General features: G+C 42.3%; 1 protein-coding gene across 3 annotated transcripts in view; it reads left to right on the forward strand.

The window, feature by feature from the left end:
- dmxl1 (Dmx like 1) overlaps nt 1–16,902 on the forward strand; it is a 259,834-nt gene that overhangs the window by 172,851 nt on the left and 70,081 nt on the right. For 2 of the 3 annotated variants that reach the window (XM_078566607.1, XM_078566622.1), the window contains exons 29-30: nt 6,804–6,985; nt 15,461–15,588. In XM_078566607.1, the coding sequence (XP_078422733.1) occupies nt 6,804–6,985; nt 15,461–15,588 (310 nt within the window). The remainder of the gene's footprint in view (nt 1–6,803; nt 6,986–15,460; nt 15,589–16,902) is intronic. The other variant, XM_078566614.1, reaches the window with a different exon arrangement.

Consider the following 16,902-nt stretch of genomic DNA (forward strand, 5'->3'; position numbering starts at 1 on the left):
CATAGCCAACAGCAGATAGTCATGTACTCGGTGGATTGTGTGGGGTTTTCAAAAGCTTTTACAATCTCCAATCCTGCGTGTTCTGCAAGTGCAGCAGGCAAGACAAATAGGACCAGAGTATTTTGTATAGCCTTTGCATAGCAAATAATTACAAAAAAATGAATTCTGTAATCATACTTTTGTCTTATTACTGCTTTTACAATGCTATTGCTTTAGTCAATACTTATGAAAGCTAGTTGAATTGCTAATGTTTTCTTTCACTTGTTAAAAGCAAACTATTTATTGTCTAGCTGAACCTATGCTCAAGCAAATCCTTAAAATAAAAACTGACACTTTTGAGTCAGGAACTTTTAAACTAATAGAGCAACCAGATTGATGACACTATTTTTGTCTACTGAACCTACTAAACACACTTCAGCAGAACTTCATCTCTTTGTACCACTTAATGGGTTTTCAACATATACCACTTAAAACCTCTGTCGCAGTAAATAGTTCTGAATTTTAAAACTGAAATGGATAACAGTTTGTTATACTACACTTTAAAGTAAGATGGTGCAATGATTAGTCTTGCACTCAATTATATCATTGCCATGAAATGCAATATTTTCAGAGGTTCCATGGGGGAGAATCTTCGGCTCGGCGAGTGGGGACGGGGGCCTGCTCACCAAGGCGTAAAATAACATCGGGGTGACGTCAGGCGTGCGTCCCGATGTCACCGCGCGCCATTTAGATTTTCAGTTTGGCAGGCGCTCAGCCGACTCGGCAGTGCGCCCGCTGAACTGTCAAAGGCCTGTTAAGACTATTTAACTAACAATTAAAATAATTAACGGAGCTGCCTGTCCAACCTTAAGGTTGGCGGGCAGGCGAAGAGCCCAGGCAACCTTCTCATTTTTCATGGAACCTCATCCACGGACGGGATAAGGTTTCATGAATGATTTTAAAATTTCTCAAAAATTTTTATTGAAATTAATTTTTTCAGCACTTTATTGAACTGTCAAAACTTAAAACTAACCTCCCTGAGGCACCTCTGTGCCCCAAGGAGATTTCTGCGGTCTTTCGAGTGCATGTGCAAAAGAGCGCACTCCCGCACAGGGAGCACACAGTGCTTCTGGGTGCACGTCACGCTGGACGGGCCTTAATTGGCCTGCCCTTATAAAATGGCAGCGCGGACCCAATCAGGGGCGCCGATTGGGTCCGCGCCTGCCCCCACCCCCGCACAACCCCCCCAATGGGGGAAAGGTTCTATCCTTGGTGATATAATAGAGAACAAATGGCACTTTAAAAAAATTCTGCAGATGGTAACATCTTCAGAATCCTCTCAAGTGACCTGTGTATCAATATAATGTGTATATAGACTTAAAATGTTCAAATTTAATTTTTAACACTTTGTCAAATTTTCAATCAAAGCAGAATATACCAAGTGGGCCCATGGGATATGGTTTTTGTTCCCCATCATAATGCTCATTTTTCTTTTTTTTTGGTCAGACTGTGGTGATGCTTTGGCAAGCCCACGTACATTGCCCATCCTTAATTACCTCAACTACGTAGTGTGGACTAGGTTCCTCCATAGGAATGGCAGGTTCCCTTCTTTGAAGAACATTAAGTGAATCAGTTGGGTTTTTGTCAAAATTCAGTTTTCATGGAATTAATTGAACTTGCTTCACAATGCACTAAAATGGGATTTGAATCCCCAACCTCTGGCTTACGAGCCCTGTGCCATTGCCACTATGTTACCATACACAGAGCAGACCAGAATTCAGTTACAGACAAATAATCAATTAAGTCGAGTCATGGGATACAAATTGTAGTCTGCAACTGGGGTACAAATTGTAGTCTGCAGTTCCTCAGCACTTCCCACTATAGATGCCAAACTTACATTATCGTAAAAGAAATATTTCCCATACTTTTTGTTGTTTTAAAGGCACCTTTATCAATTTAAACATCAGCTTTTTGCCCTTATTTGTAAACTAAATTGCAAGTTGATGACATAAAGATTCATAGAACATATGAAAAGTAGCCAGTAAAGCAAAAATGAAGATTTCTTGAAAGGAAACTACTAATATTACCCCATAGATTCAACTATACCCATATCAACTGAGCAACTATTTAATCTAAAAATAAATAAGGATACTACAGGTACTGGTCAGTGCTCAATCTTATAAAACCTTTCTTACTGTACCTGAATAAGTTAATACTTGATTTTTGCTTAAGATAACAAATTGTATGCAAGAAGCTAAGTCAATATCAGACATGCTAAAACCATGGCTTGCAAATCTAATAGTTTATTTTAAGTGTTTACTCAGGAAAGGAGTATTTTTCATTAAAGTTTTAGAAATATCAAAACATTTTTTAGCAATGCTAAACTTTTCTAATGTAAGCGCATTAATGCATTGCTAAGTGTTTGCTCTGCAACTTTGTGATGGTGGAAGAGGAGCATGCTATCTATCATGTATAAGGAGATGCCATTACGTCTCACTCCAATATTTTCTTTTAGTTTTGAGACAAATCAGTTTGATTGTGCTGGTCTTTTTGCTTTGGTACATTTGTATCTATGTAAATAATTGGATAATTCTTCAGTTGATATTCTAATATCTATTGCCATTCAGGTTAAGAACTAGAAAATTTTATTCAGCTTTTGTTATTAAGAGCAAACTATTAGACGAAAGCACCTTTCTCTTTTTCTTACTTTGAGCATACTCTTCAGCCAACATCATCTATTTAATTCTCTGAAAATAGATTTAGTGATGTCTATTCTATTATCTTTGACTTGCTTAGATTTCTGAAAGCTCAGATGGTAAACTTGATATTTTTGCAGTCAAACAGCAAACCTTTAAAAGTGCAGTTATCACCCCACAAGTTGTGAAGAGAGGAGTACATTTGTCTATTTTTCACTTAGTTTGAGGAAAATTATTTGAAGTCAATGAATTCAAGATACATTTTTAATTTCCTTTCTTGGGGAAAGGCCTATCTTACAGTCTCTGTGCATTTCTTTTTAATGAATTAGCTGGAACTTTGCAGTATTTGAAGCTGGGTTACTGTAACATTATATCCATTCAGGAATATGGCAGTATCTATTTTCCTGATTAGATGTTTTTATCTTTTAAGGAACATTGGAATCTTCCAGCTTTATGCTGCCTTTTGTAGGTAGACTCCCAAAGGGTCTAATCATGCATACTTAGAAAAACCTTGATTTCAGTTGAAATTTCAAATTGTTGTCTGGTGTCTTATTTAAAAAAGAGCTAATTATCTAAAATTTCTAAAGGTTATCCAAAGTCACCAATATGTATCATCTTTTTGTGACACAAGTACATAATTGAACTACCCTTCAAACCAGGTGTCATTTGAAATCAGAAATCTAACCATGAACTGGTAAAACTATTTAATGTTTATATTTTTAAGCTATTTGTTAGCAACTTTCAGTTTAAGCATTTGGTTATGTGGTGGATCAATAATTCTTCCATAAAACAATTTAACATTCCTTTTTAACTTTTATGACATGTTTATATTTTTGCTTGCAAGTTTAAAGTCTGGATAAATTTATTGCAAGATGAAAGGTTTTGTTCCTATAAAGAAAGAGCATTTACTGGAAAAACATAAAATATAAGACTTAATGTCACTGTATGTTGAATACAGTGCTTTGACCTTATACTAGGTTCAAATCCAACTCAGGTAGTGGGATGAAAGCATGACTTTCATCCCACTACAAAAACAGAAACAGAAATACCTGGAAAAACTCAGCAGGTCTGGCAGCATCGGTGGAGAAGAGTACAGTTGACGTTTTGAGTCCTCATGACCCTTCAACAGAACTAAGTAAAATTAGGAAAGGGGTGAAATATAAGCTGGTTTAAGGTGGGGGGGGTGGGGGGTTTGGGACAAGCAGCCAGTGATAGGAGGAGGTAACCAAAAGCTGTCACAGACAAAAGAACAAAGAGGTGTGAAGGTGGTGATATTATCTATTAGATGTTATCTATTAGATAATATCACCACCTTCAACACCTCTTTGTTCTTTTGTCTGTGACAGCTTTTGGTTATCTCCTCCTATCACTGGCTGCTTGTCCCAAACCCCCCCCACCTTAAACCAGCTTATATTTCACCCCTTTCCTAATTTTACTTAGTTCTGTTGAAGGGTCATGAGGACTCGAAACGTCAACTGTACTCTTCTCCGCCAATGCTGCCAGACCTGCTGAGTTTTTCCAGGTATTTCTGTTTCTGTTTTTGTAGTGGGATGAAAGTCTCCTTTGTCAACTGAGTGTCACAAATATGATGAGTTTGGAATAGTTGCAACTCAATTCATAGTGAAAAAACACTGTCCATATTTAGCTAATTTGATATTCAGTTATTCTGTTAGGGACCATTAACATTTAAAGCGAAATTCGAACACCATGTTTTAACCAGTAAAACTATGCCACAAGATTTCATGTTTTTAATCAAAAACAAGCTTTACTGTTTTTAAAAGACTTGAGCAAAACAAGCACTGTTAACAATATGGCTTCTAACTATGTAGGCGATGCTTATCAGTTTTACTTATTATTTCATCTGATAATTCTTTTATATTTATAAGACACATCAGTCTTAAAGTTATTTACTTCTGTAGGGACCACCCATAAGTATGCCACAGTCCTCTGGAAACTACTTTAATTCTCCTCAATTCTAGCTATTCTAAGAGGTAAGACTTTAATTTACTGCCTCTTGATTAGCTGGGGATGCCTCAGTCCCTTATTCTGGTTGCCTTCTCAGTACTTCCATATTAAGCTGCTGATTGCTTTCTTTCACTGTGAGACTCTGTGAGGACCTCTGTAGATTTTTCCATTAGCTTCAAAATAGGCAATCATCAGCTTTTTTTTTCCTTCATGGAATCCAAACTGAGATTAAGCCCTGTAGCATTCCACATGGTGAATGATGAACTTTGAGTTTTCTCTGCTTACAGTGCAGGCCTAACTCATTTACTTTGCCTGCCTTCTGTTAGCGAGCAGCAAACTGCACATATCAGGTCCAAACTGCAACTAAAACTTTCATCAAACACCCAGATAAATTGAATACGGAGAATTTCCCTAAGTTCCACCCATATGCTTAACGACGTGGCATGCCTGGGATGCCCTCAAACAAACCTTGAGGCAAAGTATCCCTCATTTAAAATTCTTTCTTCACTCGGAAGAAATGGATTTTACAATGCTTCAGGGTTTACCAAATGCATTTAAACTAATTTAGCCCCAGTTCCCAAGACAAAAACATGCCTCTGGACTGCCCTTAGTGCAAGGATTGCAGATTCATGTTTCCACCAAAAGGCCACACATTCATTCTTGAATGAAGCCCTCCGATATGCAAGGTAATTACAATAATGAATTTTGAGGGCAACCATACAAGACCTTATAGCACTCCAGCTTCATACTTTGCCCAGAGATTTCCCTATGTAAACATACTTAACTGTTACTGCAAAATAAAGACTTCAAAAATGAGCTGATCAGTTTACTGGAGAACTTGGCTCCTTTTTTTCCCCCAGAAGCACAATACTTAGCTGGTAGCTCTATTAAACAGTGCACTTTCTAGCTGCCAGATCCAGTGATTAGTTTGTAATGGAATTTGAATTCAAGAAAAAAATACTGTAAATAATGCATTCCTATGTACTATGTACTGTGAGGTGCTACTCAGCATTCAAAACTAGGGATATATTATGATTTGCAGTTACCTTTTTTCTTAGATATTATATATCCGCTTTCGCAGAAAAAGATTTTTGTTTCTAAGGAGAGAAATCTTCATGTTATTTTTCTCACTTCATTTTTTTCCCCACATCCTTTTCATTGCTTTTCCACTGAAGGGATAGAAACAATAGGAGAATTGCCTGATCCAGAGCTGCAGGTTGACCCCTACCATTTCAGTATACCTGAGGCTGAAATAGTTAAGGTTACTGGTGAGGTTGGTGAGTAAATACTTAGACTGCCTGGTAGTTTTGTATTATAACTATTCTCTTTAACCACCACAAAGCAAATAGTAGACCTGGCTATTGTGAAGGTGTTGACTCATTTTAAACTAATCATTTTAAGCCTGAAACTATTGAGTGCAAACATATCCATGCAAAATTGCCTGTTGAGTTCAAACAGTGTAAAACGGTGTAAAAAGCTTCTGATTTCTAAATGTTCTTAATGCATAACTATTAACCTTGTTAATGTTGGCTGGTTTGAGAAATGGTTACCTGTGGAAATGCAAAATTGCATGGCTAAGTGCTTAGACAGGCTTAACTATACACGAGATTTCTGCATGTAGTATTGTACTACCGAAGTTTCGAGAGAGTTCCATTTTTGTGTGATGCTTTTATATAAGAAAATTACTTGAATATTATAGTTAAATAAAAAAACTCATTCAGATTTTTATTTTTTAAAAAATAACTAATTAATTTCCTATTCCCTGACTGATTTTTTGCAAGAAATTCAAAAATTTCTGTCAAAGTAGCTGTCACTTATCTATACTGCAGAATGGACATTATATGAAATTTTCTTATTTCTTCTTCTGAATATATGTGCATATTAAAGAAATTTACTTACGTTACAGGGTAGCATTGGCATGAGTTTGCACATTCCGTGCCTTGTATATTTTTATTTAGGCTTATGTGCATTCAGAATACGAGAGGAAGTATACTGACACTCACTTGTATTTGCCCTTGTTGATATCACAGTTGGTCTGTTTCAGGTTGATTTTTGAATGGAAGAAAATATGAAATTGCATTACTATGATTATTAGGTTCTAGTAAACATGTTTCCACAACAAATATACAAATTGCATATTACTCCTCTGTACTTTCTTTACAGCAGTTTCTCCTCCCTCTGATAAGCATCTCAGCCATTTCAAACGCAGAGTATCAAAAACAACAAACAGAGAATCCAGAACATCCTCTCACAGTCCTCCTCCAGCTGTCAGTCAAGAGATTTCAGTCTATAAGGAGAAGTTCATCCCTCCTGAGCTGAGTATCTGGGATTACTTTATAACAAAGGTATTTTTATTTTGCATGGTGGAACAAAATTATTATCAGTTAATTGAAAACAATGAAAGTGCACACAGGAGGAAGTTAATATATCTCCATGTATTATTAATTGGAACCTGTGATCTGTATTAACATTAATATACCACATTAATACATATGCAAACTCAAGCTTCCAAACCACCAGGTGAACACCAAGATAAATGCAACATTAACATTAAAAAAACTCAATTGTGCACATTATTGCTATTGGGGATCTATATTTATGTTATATGCTGATAATAGTTACAGCTGAAGTAAGTTAGACATATCTGCCATACCATTCTTTGGAATCTATACTTTTTTGTATATTTGCTTTTTGACCGTTATTTTCATACTCTGTCATACTCAAAACTTAAATGATCATAGACATCTGTGGAAGACTTTAACCTAATTTGCATGTGTTGATTTCATATTCAAACTGACCTAGTTAACTTTGTACCAACCTGATGCAAGCTGAGGACCCAGTAGTCAATTGGATACTCACACTAGATCTTAAAACAAGTGAGATTTATTCGCTCATGGCATCTTTATTTGTAATGATGAACAAGATAATAATAGATATTACTTTCCAGTCTACCTCTGATCTCCCTCGAATTAAAAAGTTAGAAGTCTGAAAAAGGAGCCCAACCCCTTCCCCACTTTTGGTTTTGATGGAGGAAGGATGAGGTTGGGCAGTCAATACACTCACAGGAGGCAGGTTGAGTATTTAAATATTTTGATGAGGCTGTGCCTCCTCAATTTAACAGTGGTTCTGGAGGGGAGGTAGTGACATAGTGATATTGTCACTGAACTAGCAATCCAGATCCTCTGGGGACTGGGATCGCATTATGAATCCCACCACGTCAGATGGTGAAATTTGAATTCAATAAAATTCTGGAATTAAAAGCCTAATGATGACCATGAAACCATTGTCGATTATCATAAAAATCCATCTGGTTTACGAATGTCCTTTAGGGAAAGAAATCTACTGTCCTCACCCGGTCTGGCCTACATGTGACTCCAGATCCACAGCAATGTGGTTGACTCTTAAAAGCCCTCTGAAACGGCCTAGCAAAGCCACTCATTTGTATCAAACCCACTAAAAAGCCTAAAAGGATTGAAACTGGATGGGCAACGCAGCATTGACCTAAGCATCGAAAATGGAGCTGGCAAACTCAACACTGTCGACCCTGCAAAGTCCTCCTTACTAATATCTGGGGGCTAGTGCCAAAAGTGGGACTGCTGTCTCACAGACGAGTCAAGTAACAGCCTGACATAGTCATCCTCACGGAATCGTACCTTACAGATAATGTCCCAGACAGCACCATCACCATCCCTGAGTATGTCCTGTTCCACCGGCAGGACAGACCCAGCAGAGGTAGCAACAGTGGGTATACAGCCAGGAGGGAGTTACCCTGGGAGTATTCAACATAGACTTCAGACCCCATGAAGTCTCATGGCATTAGGTCAAACATGGACAAGGAAACCTCCTGCTGATTGCCACGTACAGCCCACCCCTCAGCTAATCAGTACTCCTCCATGTTGAACACCATTTGGAGGAAGCACTGAGACAGGAAAGGGCGCAGAATGTACTCTGGGTGGGGGACTTCAGTGTTCATCACCGAGTGTGACTTGGTACCACTACAGGCCGAGCTGCCCGAGTTCCTAAATGCCACCCAGTGGATTGAAAATGAACTGGCGCTGGGTTAAAATCCTGGAATTCTTATCCTAACACCACATGGACTACAGTGGTTCAAGAATGCAGCTCTTCTGCCTTCTCTAGGGCAATTAGTGGTGGGCAATAAATACTGGCTGAGCCAGCGCACCCACACCGCATGAATGAATTTAAAAAAACATAGCTGCTAGACTGGGCCTGTGGCAGCAGGTGAAGGAACCAACAAAAGGGAAAAACATACTTGACATCATCCTCACCAGCCTGCTTGCCACAGATGCAGCTGCCCATTACAGTATCAGCAGGAGTGACCACCGCACAGTTGTTGTGGAGACAAAGTCCTCTCTTCAGATTGAGGATACCCTCCATCGTGTTATGTGGCACTACCACCGTGCTAAGTGGGACAGATTTCAAACAGATCTAGCAACTCAAAACTGAGTATCCATGAGGTCCTGTGGGTCATCAGCAGCAGCAGCAGAATTGTACTCAACCACAATCTGTAACTTCATGGCCCTGCATATCCCCCACTCTACCATTACTACCAAGTCAGGAGATCAACTTTGGTTCAATGAAGAGTGCAGGAGGACATGCCAGGAGCAGCTCCAGGCATACCTAACAATGAGGTGTCAACCAGGTGAAGCAGTAACACAGGACTATGTGTGTGACTAACAGCATAAGCAGCAAGTAATAGACAGAGCTCAGTGATTCCACAACCAACGGATCAGACCTCAACTCTGCAGTCCTGCCACATCCAGTTGTGAATGGTGTTGGACAATTAAACAATTCACTGTAGGAGGAGGCTCCACAAATATCCCCATCCTCAATGATGGGGAGCCCAGGACAACAGTGAAAAAGATAAGGCTGAAGCATTTGCAACAACCTCCAGCCAGAAGTACCGATTGGATGGTCCATCTCTGCCTCCTCTGGAAGTCCCCAGCATCAAAGGTGTCAGTCTTCAGCTAATTTGATTCGCTCCACGTGACATCAGCTGAAGGCACTGGATACTGCAAAGGCTGTTGGCCCTGACAATATTCCAGCAGTAGTACTGAAGACTTGTGCTTCAGAACTTGCCACATCTCTAGCCAAGCTGTTCCAGCACAGCTACAACACTGGCATCTATCCAGCAATGTGGAAAATTTCCCAGGTCTGTCCTGTACACAAAAAGAAGGACAAATCCAACCCAGTCACTTACAGCCAGTCTACTCTCAATCATCAGTAAAGTGACGGAAGGGCCATCAACAGTGCTATCAAACGGCACTTAGCAATAGCCTACTCACTGACGCTCAGTTTTGGATTCCGCTCAAATCCTGACCTCATTACAGCCTTGGTTCAAACGTGGACTAAGATCTGAACTAGAGTTGAGATGAGAGTGACGCACTTGACATCAAGGCAGCGTTTGACTGAGGGCAGAATTTTCCATGCCCGTAGGCATCAGGCATGTTTGGCGGTATGAGCGGACAATATGGCGAGATGGCCAAAAATCGGTTTCGCAACGTTGTGAAACCAGTTTGCATTCATCTGCTCTGCCCCTCAATGTTGAACCACGTTTTCTGGCATCAGTAATCTCTTGGGGAGATGGTGGGGGGTGGGGATGCAGGCAATCATTCAGAAAACCTTGTATAAAGTGACCATTCCTCCACAGCTGAGACAGTTCAGACGCAGCCACATTGACATGCTTGTGGTCGGACCTGTAGCTTATCTGCCCATTCGAGCAACACAGAGGCATGAAATTGCCACCAAGTGCTCCAAAGCTTATCATTCCTCAGGCACACACTGCAAACTAATGAGCGTTTTATGGGCTACAGAAGAATTGGATGACTGGGCAAGTTGTACAAGCTCCTTGCTAAAGCTGGCCATGGAGCAATCACTGCTGGAGATGCTCACAGCCCCTTGCAATGTCATCATTCCACTTTGGATCAGTCTTCCCTATGGTTCAAGCCAAAAGTGCAGCCTTGCAGTGTGGGTTGGGAGAATGTCTGCACTTGAGCTGAGAGCACAGCATGCAGTCCAGTGGGCAAAGCTGCTGCCAATCGGTCAGGTGGAGGTGGGTGGTGTTTCATGCAGCCATGCAGCACACTAAGCTCTGGTCATCCAAGTGGTGGCCAGCACACTCCGGATATGTTAAGGGGCCTTCAGACTTAACCAAGAAAGGTTCGTAGAGCCCCCAATTAAGCCAGAGTGAGCCAATGCTGTTCAGCATCTAGCTAGATACAGGGTCTATAAACGCCACCTTTCATTCCTGCAGATGACTGAGAACTAGTGTTGCCGAAGGCTGCGCATGCCTAGAGAACATGGTCGGTCACATCTGCAAAATTTGGCGCCACGGGGACGTGGAGGACACCCACCGACTGTGGCCATGAAAGTGACCTTAGCTCAATTTTTATGCCAGTGGTTCAGGGCTCCACAAATGACCTCTATGGGATATCTCAAGCCTCCACTTTTGTGAAGGCACACAACTTTCTGTATTTCGTTCAGGACCAGGAAAGCCAGGATGTAAGGATTTGCCCAGATCTCAGGTTTCCCCACAGGTGCAGGGTGCCATCGACTGCATTCATGTGGTGCTCAGATCTGCATCGCAACAAGTGGTCAACGATGTCAGTCGCAAGGGCTCCCATTTGCTGAATGTTCAGCTGGTGTGCAACCACCACAAGCACAACCTGCAGGCCTGCGCACGGTCCTCAAGGAATGTCCACGACCCTACATTCTCAGTTGGTCTTAGGTCCCTGACATCTTCCGTGGTCCCCAAGTAGCCAACCCTGCAGCTTCTGTGGACAAGGGCTATCCGCAGAGAACATGGCTGATGACACCTGTGCGGCAACTCAGACTGCAGCAGAGTGAAGGTATAGCAAGTCTCATGCTGTAACATGCAACTTGGTGGCGCAGACCATCGGGATGCTGAAAATGAGGTTCCAGCGCCTGGGCCAGTCTGTTGAAGCCTTGCAATGTAGCCCACAAAGGGCGTAACACATCATTGTTGCCTGCTGTGCGCTTTACAACCTTTCGCTGCAACGGGGAGAGGAGCTGGCTGACGAGGAGATGGAGGGCATGGACGTCTCTTCCTATGAGAAGGACATCAACGGGGATGAGGGTGAGAAGGTCCTCAAAGGCAGCAATGAGGCCAGTGCACTGGCCAGATGAGCAGGAATGCGCAGGAGGCCCTCATGGCTTTGTGGAGGATGTTGACGACATGCAGTCAGGAGACACAATATACCCTCACATTGCATCTATGAACGTTTGACTCCAATCTGGCTGATGGCAGCGCACATATCCTCTATATGATAAGGCTCCTGTCATGGAGATGCAGCGGAGGCCCCAATAGTCACTCGATTCCAGGAGGATGATGACGACATGCAGTGAGGACACACCATAGATCTTCACATAGCCTCTGTGAATATCTGACTCCTGTCTGGCCAAAGACAGCTCACTTGCAATCTGTGATCAGGATCATATCATGGAGATGCAGCCATGAAACTTTAAATACACCTGATCCTTTGTCAGGCTTCAGCACCTGACTCCTTCGGGAGCACAGAGTCACTGATCACAGATGCTGATACGATGGCGGCCAGCCCCATCTCTAAGGTGCTGAGAGCAGACGGAGAAAATGATGGAACTTTGACGCCTGCCAACGACATTCTGGCAGCAATGATGAGCACCATCAAGGTGTGGGCATCAGTAATAAGTCCAGTGAGAATGAGGCTGGACCATCACTTTGGTCTGAAGGCTGCACAATGCACAGGGAAGAGGCCCTGGACTGAGACACCTGCCTTTAACTTGCACAGGAAGCAAGGTTTCACATCTGAGTGACACAAACATTGCTCATCAGAACAAGAAGCCATCGACAGTGAGACATTCTTGGGAGTTTATTTACAATAGTGAACATTATGTACAAGCGATTAACATCTGTGCCCAGGCTGTGCAACTACATCATCTTAACAGAGGTGTCAGCTGTGGCTCAGTTCATAGCACCCTCACCTTTGAGTCAGAAGGTTGTGGGTTCATGTCCCACTCCAGGACTTTGAACAAAAAAAAAAGTCAAGAACTGTGAATGTACTCGAAAGAGTTACATCTTCTTAACAGAGGTGTCAACTGTGGCTCAGTTCATAGCACCCTCACCTTTGAGTCAGAAGGTTGTGGGTTCATGTCCCACTCCCGGAAAACCAAGAACCGTGAACATACTCGAAAGAGTTACAATCTGTGACTGTTGATAACTCGATAGAGTTACATCTTCATAACAGAGGTGTCAACTGTGGCTCAGTTCATAGCACCCTCACCTTTGAGTCAGAAGGTTGTGGGTTCATGTCCCACTCCAGGACTTTGAACAAAAAAAAAGTCAAGAACTGTGAATGTACTCGAAAGAGTTACATCTTCTTAACCTTCCTAACCCTGCCGGCTACGTCTTCGTGCTCCCCCGACATCCATAGCAGAGGTGGAGGCGGCCTGCTGACTGCTACAACCTGAGTGGTCCCATGGACAGGATGAGGACAATGAAGATGTGTGAGAGAGAGTGAATTGTGATGTCCCTTGAACTGCCAGTGACAGAGATCCCTGTGGATGTGAGATGGGTTTATGAGTGAGAGTTGAGTGATGAGAAGAGTGCCTTACCCTGGCAGAACAGAGGCAATCATTCATCCTTTTATGGCACTGGGTGGCTGTCCTCTTTTGGAGGGTGTTGGCGCTGACCACTGCTGCCACAGCACCCCCATGCTGGATTAGTGATGATGTTGCCCCTCCTGCAGCCAGAGTGAAAGTAGAGGACATCACAGCGGGCCACAACTTTGTCCAAAAGGTGCTCGAGGGGCACGCCATTAAACTGGGAGGCTGCAGTTGTCTTGCCTTTCGGAGCCGTATCTTCTTTGTAGCAGTCTTGGGCTGGAAGCACTGAGAGATGTTCGCATGGCTGCAAATTAAATATGCCGCCTGGCGTGATGAAACGGCAAGGTGATGATGTGGCGGGCAAATGAGACCTCAACCACTACAGAAACGGTGTTTCCTAGGAGTGCATAATTAATGAGGTGAGGTTAATAAGACGTGAAAAGCCGCCATTGCAGCTGACGGGTAAAATGCCCTTTTTCCTGCCCACTTCCGCACTTAGAGCGGAATCGTCCCAGATTTGCACTAAGTGTGGCATTAAGGAGCCCTAGCAAAACTGGAGTCATTGGGAATCGTGGAAAATTTTCCACTGGTTGGAGGTCAATCATCTCAGCAGTTCCTCAGAGTAGTGTCCTAGGCCTGACCATCTTCAGCTGCTTCATCAATGACCTTCCAAAATAAGGTCAGAAGTGGGGATGTTCGCTGATGATTGCACAACGTTCAGCACCATTTACTACTCCTCAGATACTGTGAAGCAGTCCATGCCCAAATGCAGCAAGCCCTGGACAATATCCAAGCTTGGGCTGACAAGTGACAAGTAATATACACATCATGCAAGTGACAGGCAATGACCATCTCCAACAAGAGAGAATCCAACCATTGCCCCTTGATATTCAGTGGCATTACTATCATTGAATCCCCCGCTATCAATACCCTGGGGGGGATTACCATTGACCAGAAACTGAACTGGACTAGCCATATAAACACTGTGGCTGCGAGCAGTTCAGAGGCTAAGAATCCTGCGGCAAATAACTCCCCTCCTGATGCCCCAAAGCTTGTCCACCATCTGCAAGGCACAGGAATGCTCATATTGCCTGGATGAGCGCAGCTCCAGAAGCTTTACACCGTCCAGGACAAAGCAGCCCACTTGATTGGCACCCCATCCACAAATATTCACTCCCTCCACCACTGATGCACAGTGCCAGCAGTGTCTACCATCTATAAGGTGTACTGCAGAAACTCGCCAAGCCTCCCTGGGCAGCACCTTCCAAACCCATGACCACTACCATCTAGAAGAATAAGGGCAGCAGACTCATGGGAACACCGCCACCTAGAAGTTCCCCTCCAAGCCACTCACCATCCTGATTTGGAAATATATCGCCATCCCTTTACTGGGTCAAAATCCTGGAGCTCCCTCCCTAACAGCACTGTGGGTGTACCTACACTACAGGGACTGCAGTGATTTGAGAAGGCAGCACACCACCACCTTCTCGAGGGCAATTAGGGATGGGTAATAAATACTGGCCTGGCCAGTGATGCCCACATCCCATGAATGAATTAAAAAAACACAGTTGGCTGGGATTTCCGGGTCTCAGGAAACCCTGCAGGTGGATGGAGGTGAAGATGAATTTAAGTGCTCTTACAGCACTCATGGGTTAGCAGGAACAGGAGTGTGTCCTCCATGCTCAACAAGCCATATGGTAAACCCCATCTCTACTGAATGTATCTTTCCCTTCTCCGTGATGACCATTTGCACTTCCTGTCCCACGCTCCAGCCATCTGCTGCAGTTTTTCACACCTGACAGCCACAAGAAATCTACAGAATATAAACAAGACATTGGTTCAGGAAACCTATCCTTCTGAGTTTTGCTGCCTTAACTTCACCACACTCCCACTTCTGGCACAGAATGTGCCTCAGCAATCATGTCGGGGCCATAGAGTGTGTGCTTTTTTTGTTTTTGTTTTAGATCTGCAGTATTGTGCTTTTTGTTCCTACTAATCATCTCATTGAATTCATCAATAAGAAAGAAATGTAATAATAATAAATTAGTTTCACAGTTAGTGAAAAAAATTTGCATGCTGAAAACTATGAAACATTAAAGCTATTGATGACTTGATATTGCAGTACATTTAAGTTGTATCTAGAGTCAAAATTTTAATTAATAGTTGCAGCTGTTATAGACTGCATATGTCCCTTTCTCCAGCCCTCCCTTTCCCCGGCACACAGTAAAATTGAATATGATTCAGAAGAGAGCCAGGGCAGTGATGATGAGGAAGATGCTTTTGCTTCAGACATACAGCTTCAGGAACATTCAAATCCAAATTCATTCAGGTAAGGGTTAGCTTGGTTTGTTTTAACTTGGTAAAAATGACTTTGATATCTTAATTTTTACGCTCTGCAGGCCACCACCATCAAGCTATGTTATCCTATTGGTTACTCCTTCAGTTCTTTGCCCTTCCCATTCTTCTTTTACCAGGTCATACAGTTGTTAGAGCCAAAATATGGAGGTACATAGTTGAAAATTATGGCTTTAGGACAAGCAGTGTTAGCGCAAGAATGCGCTTCATTTTTCCTGTGCGCAGTTACCCTCTTCAGCTATTCCATGATATACTTACCAGAAATTCCATTTAATTTTGTGAAACACTGCTTTGTAGGAAAGGATTGGACAGCATTGGAACCATTGCACTCTGATAGAATTGTACAGCCTAGAAGAAGGCCATTCAGATCATTGTGCCTGTGTCAGCTCTTTGTAGAGTTATCCAATTAAACCCATTCTCCTGTTTTTCCTCCATAGCCCTTTTTATTCCCTTAAGTGTTTACCCCATTTTCGTTTGAATGCTACTATTGAATTTGCTTTCGCACCCTTACAGGCAATGCATTCCAGATCATCAACAGCTCACTGAGGTTAAAACAAAAAATGTTTTTGCTCAAGCTGCTTCAGGTTCTTTTGACAATCACCTTAAATCTGTCGTTATCGACCACTTCTGCCACTAGAAACGGGTGTTTTTTCTTTGCTCTGTCAAAACTATTTGTGGTTTTGAACATCTTTTACGCTAGTCCACGAACAGAATAAACCCCATTTTCTCCAGTCTCGTCACATAACTAAAGTTGCTCATTACTGGTACCATTTTAGTAAATATCTTCTGCATCCCCTCCAAGGCCTTGACATTCCTAATGTGTGGTTTTGAGAATTGAACACAGTATTCCAGCTGCAGCCTACCCAATGTTTTAAAGGCTCAACATTAACTGCCTCGCTTCTATACTCTTGTCTTAACTATTCCAACGCAGTCTCGCCTGGCTTCCCATGTTCTACCCTCTGTAAACTTGAAGCCATCAAAAACTTTACACGAATGTTCTAACTGTCACCTAGTCGCTTTCACCCATCACCCTGAGGAGAACCGTGATTTTAAAATTCTAACCCTCGCTTTCAAATTCCTCCAAGACTTCACACCCCCATATTTATGTAATTTCCTCCAGCCCCACAACCATCCAAGATATCTGCACTCTTGTAATTTTGGTCTCTTTAACATCTCCGATTTTAATCAGTTCAAGATTGAAGGACATGCCTTCAGTTGCCAAGGCCGTTGGCTCTAGAATTCCCTCCCAAAACTTCTCCGTCTCTCTTCCTCTCTTTCCTCTTTTAAT

The sequence above is a fragment of the Cetorhinus maximus genome, chromosome 2 (genome assembly GCF_964194155.1).
Source record: "Cetorhinus maximus chromosome 2, sCetMax3.hap1.1, whole genome shotgun sequence".
NCBI lineage: Eukaryota > Metazoa > Chordata > Chondrichthyes > Lamniformes > Cetorhinidae > Cetorhinus > Cetorhinus maximus.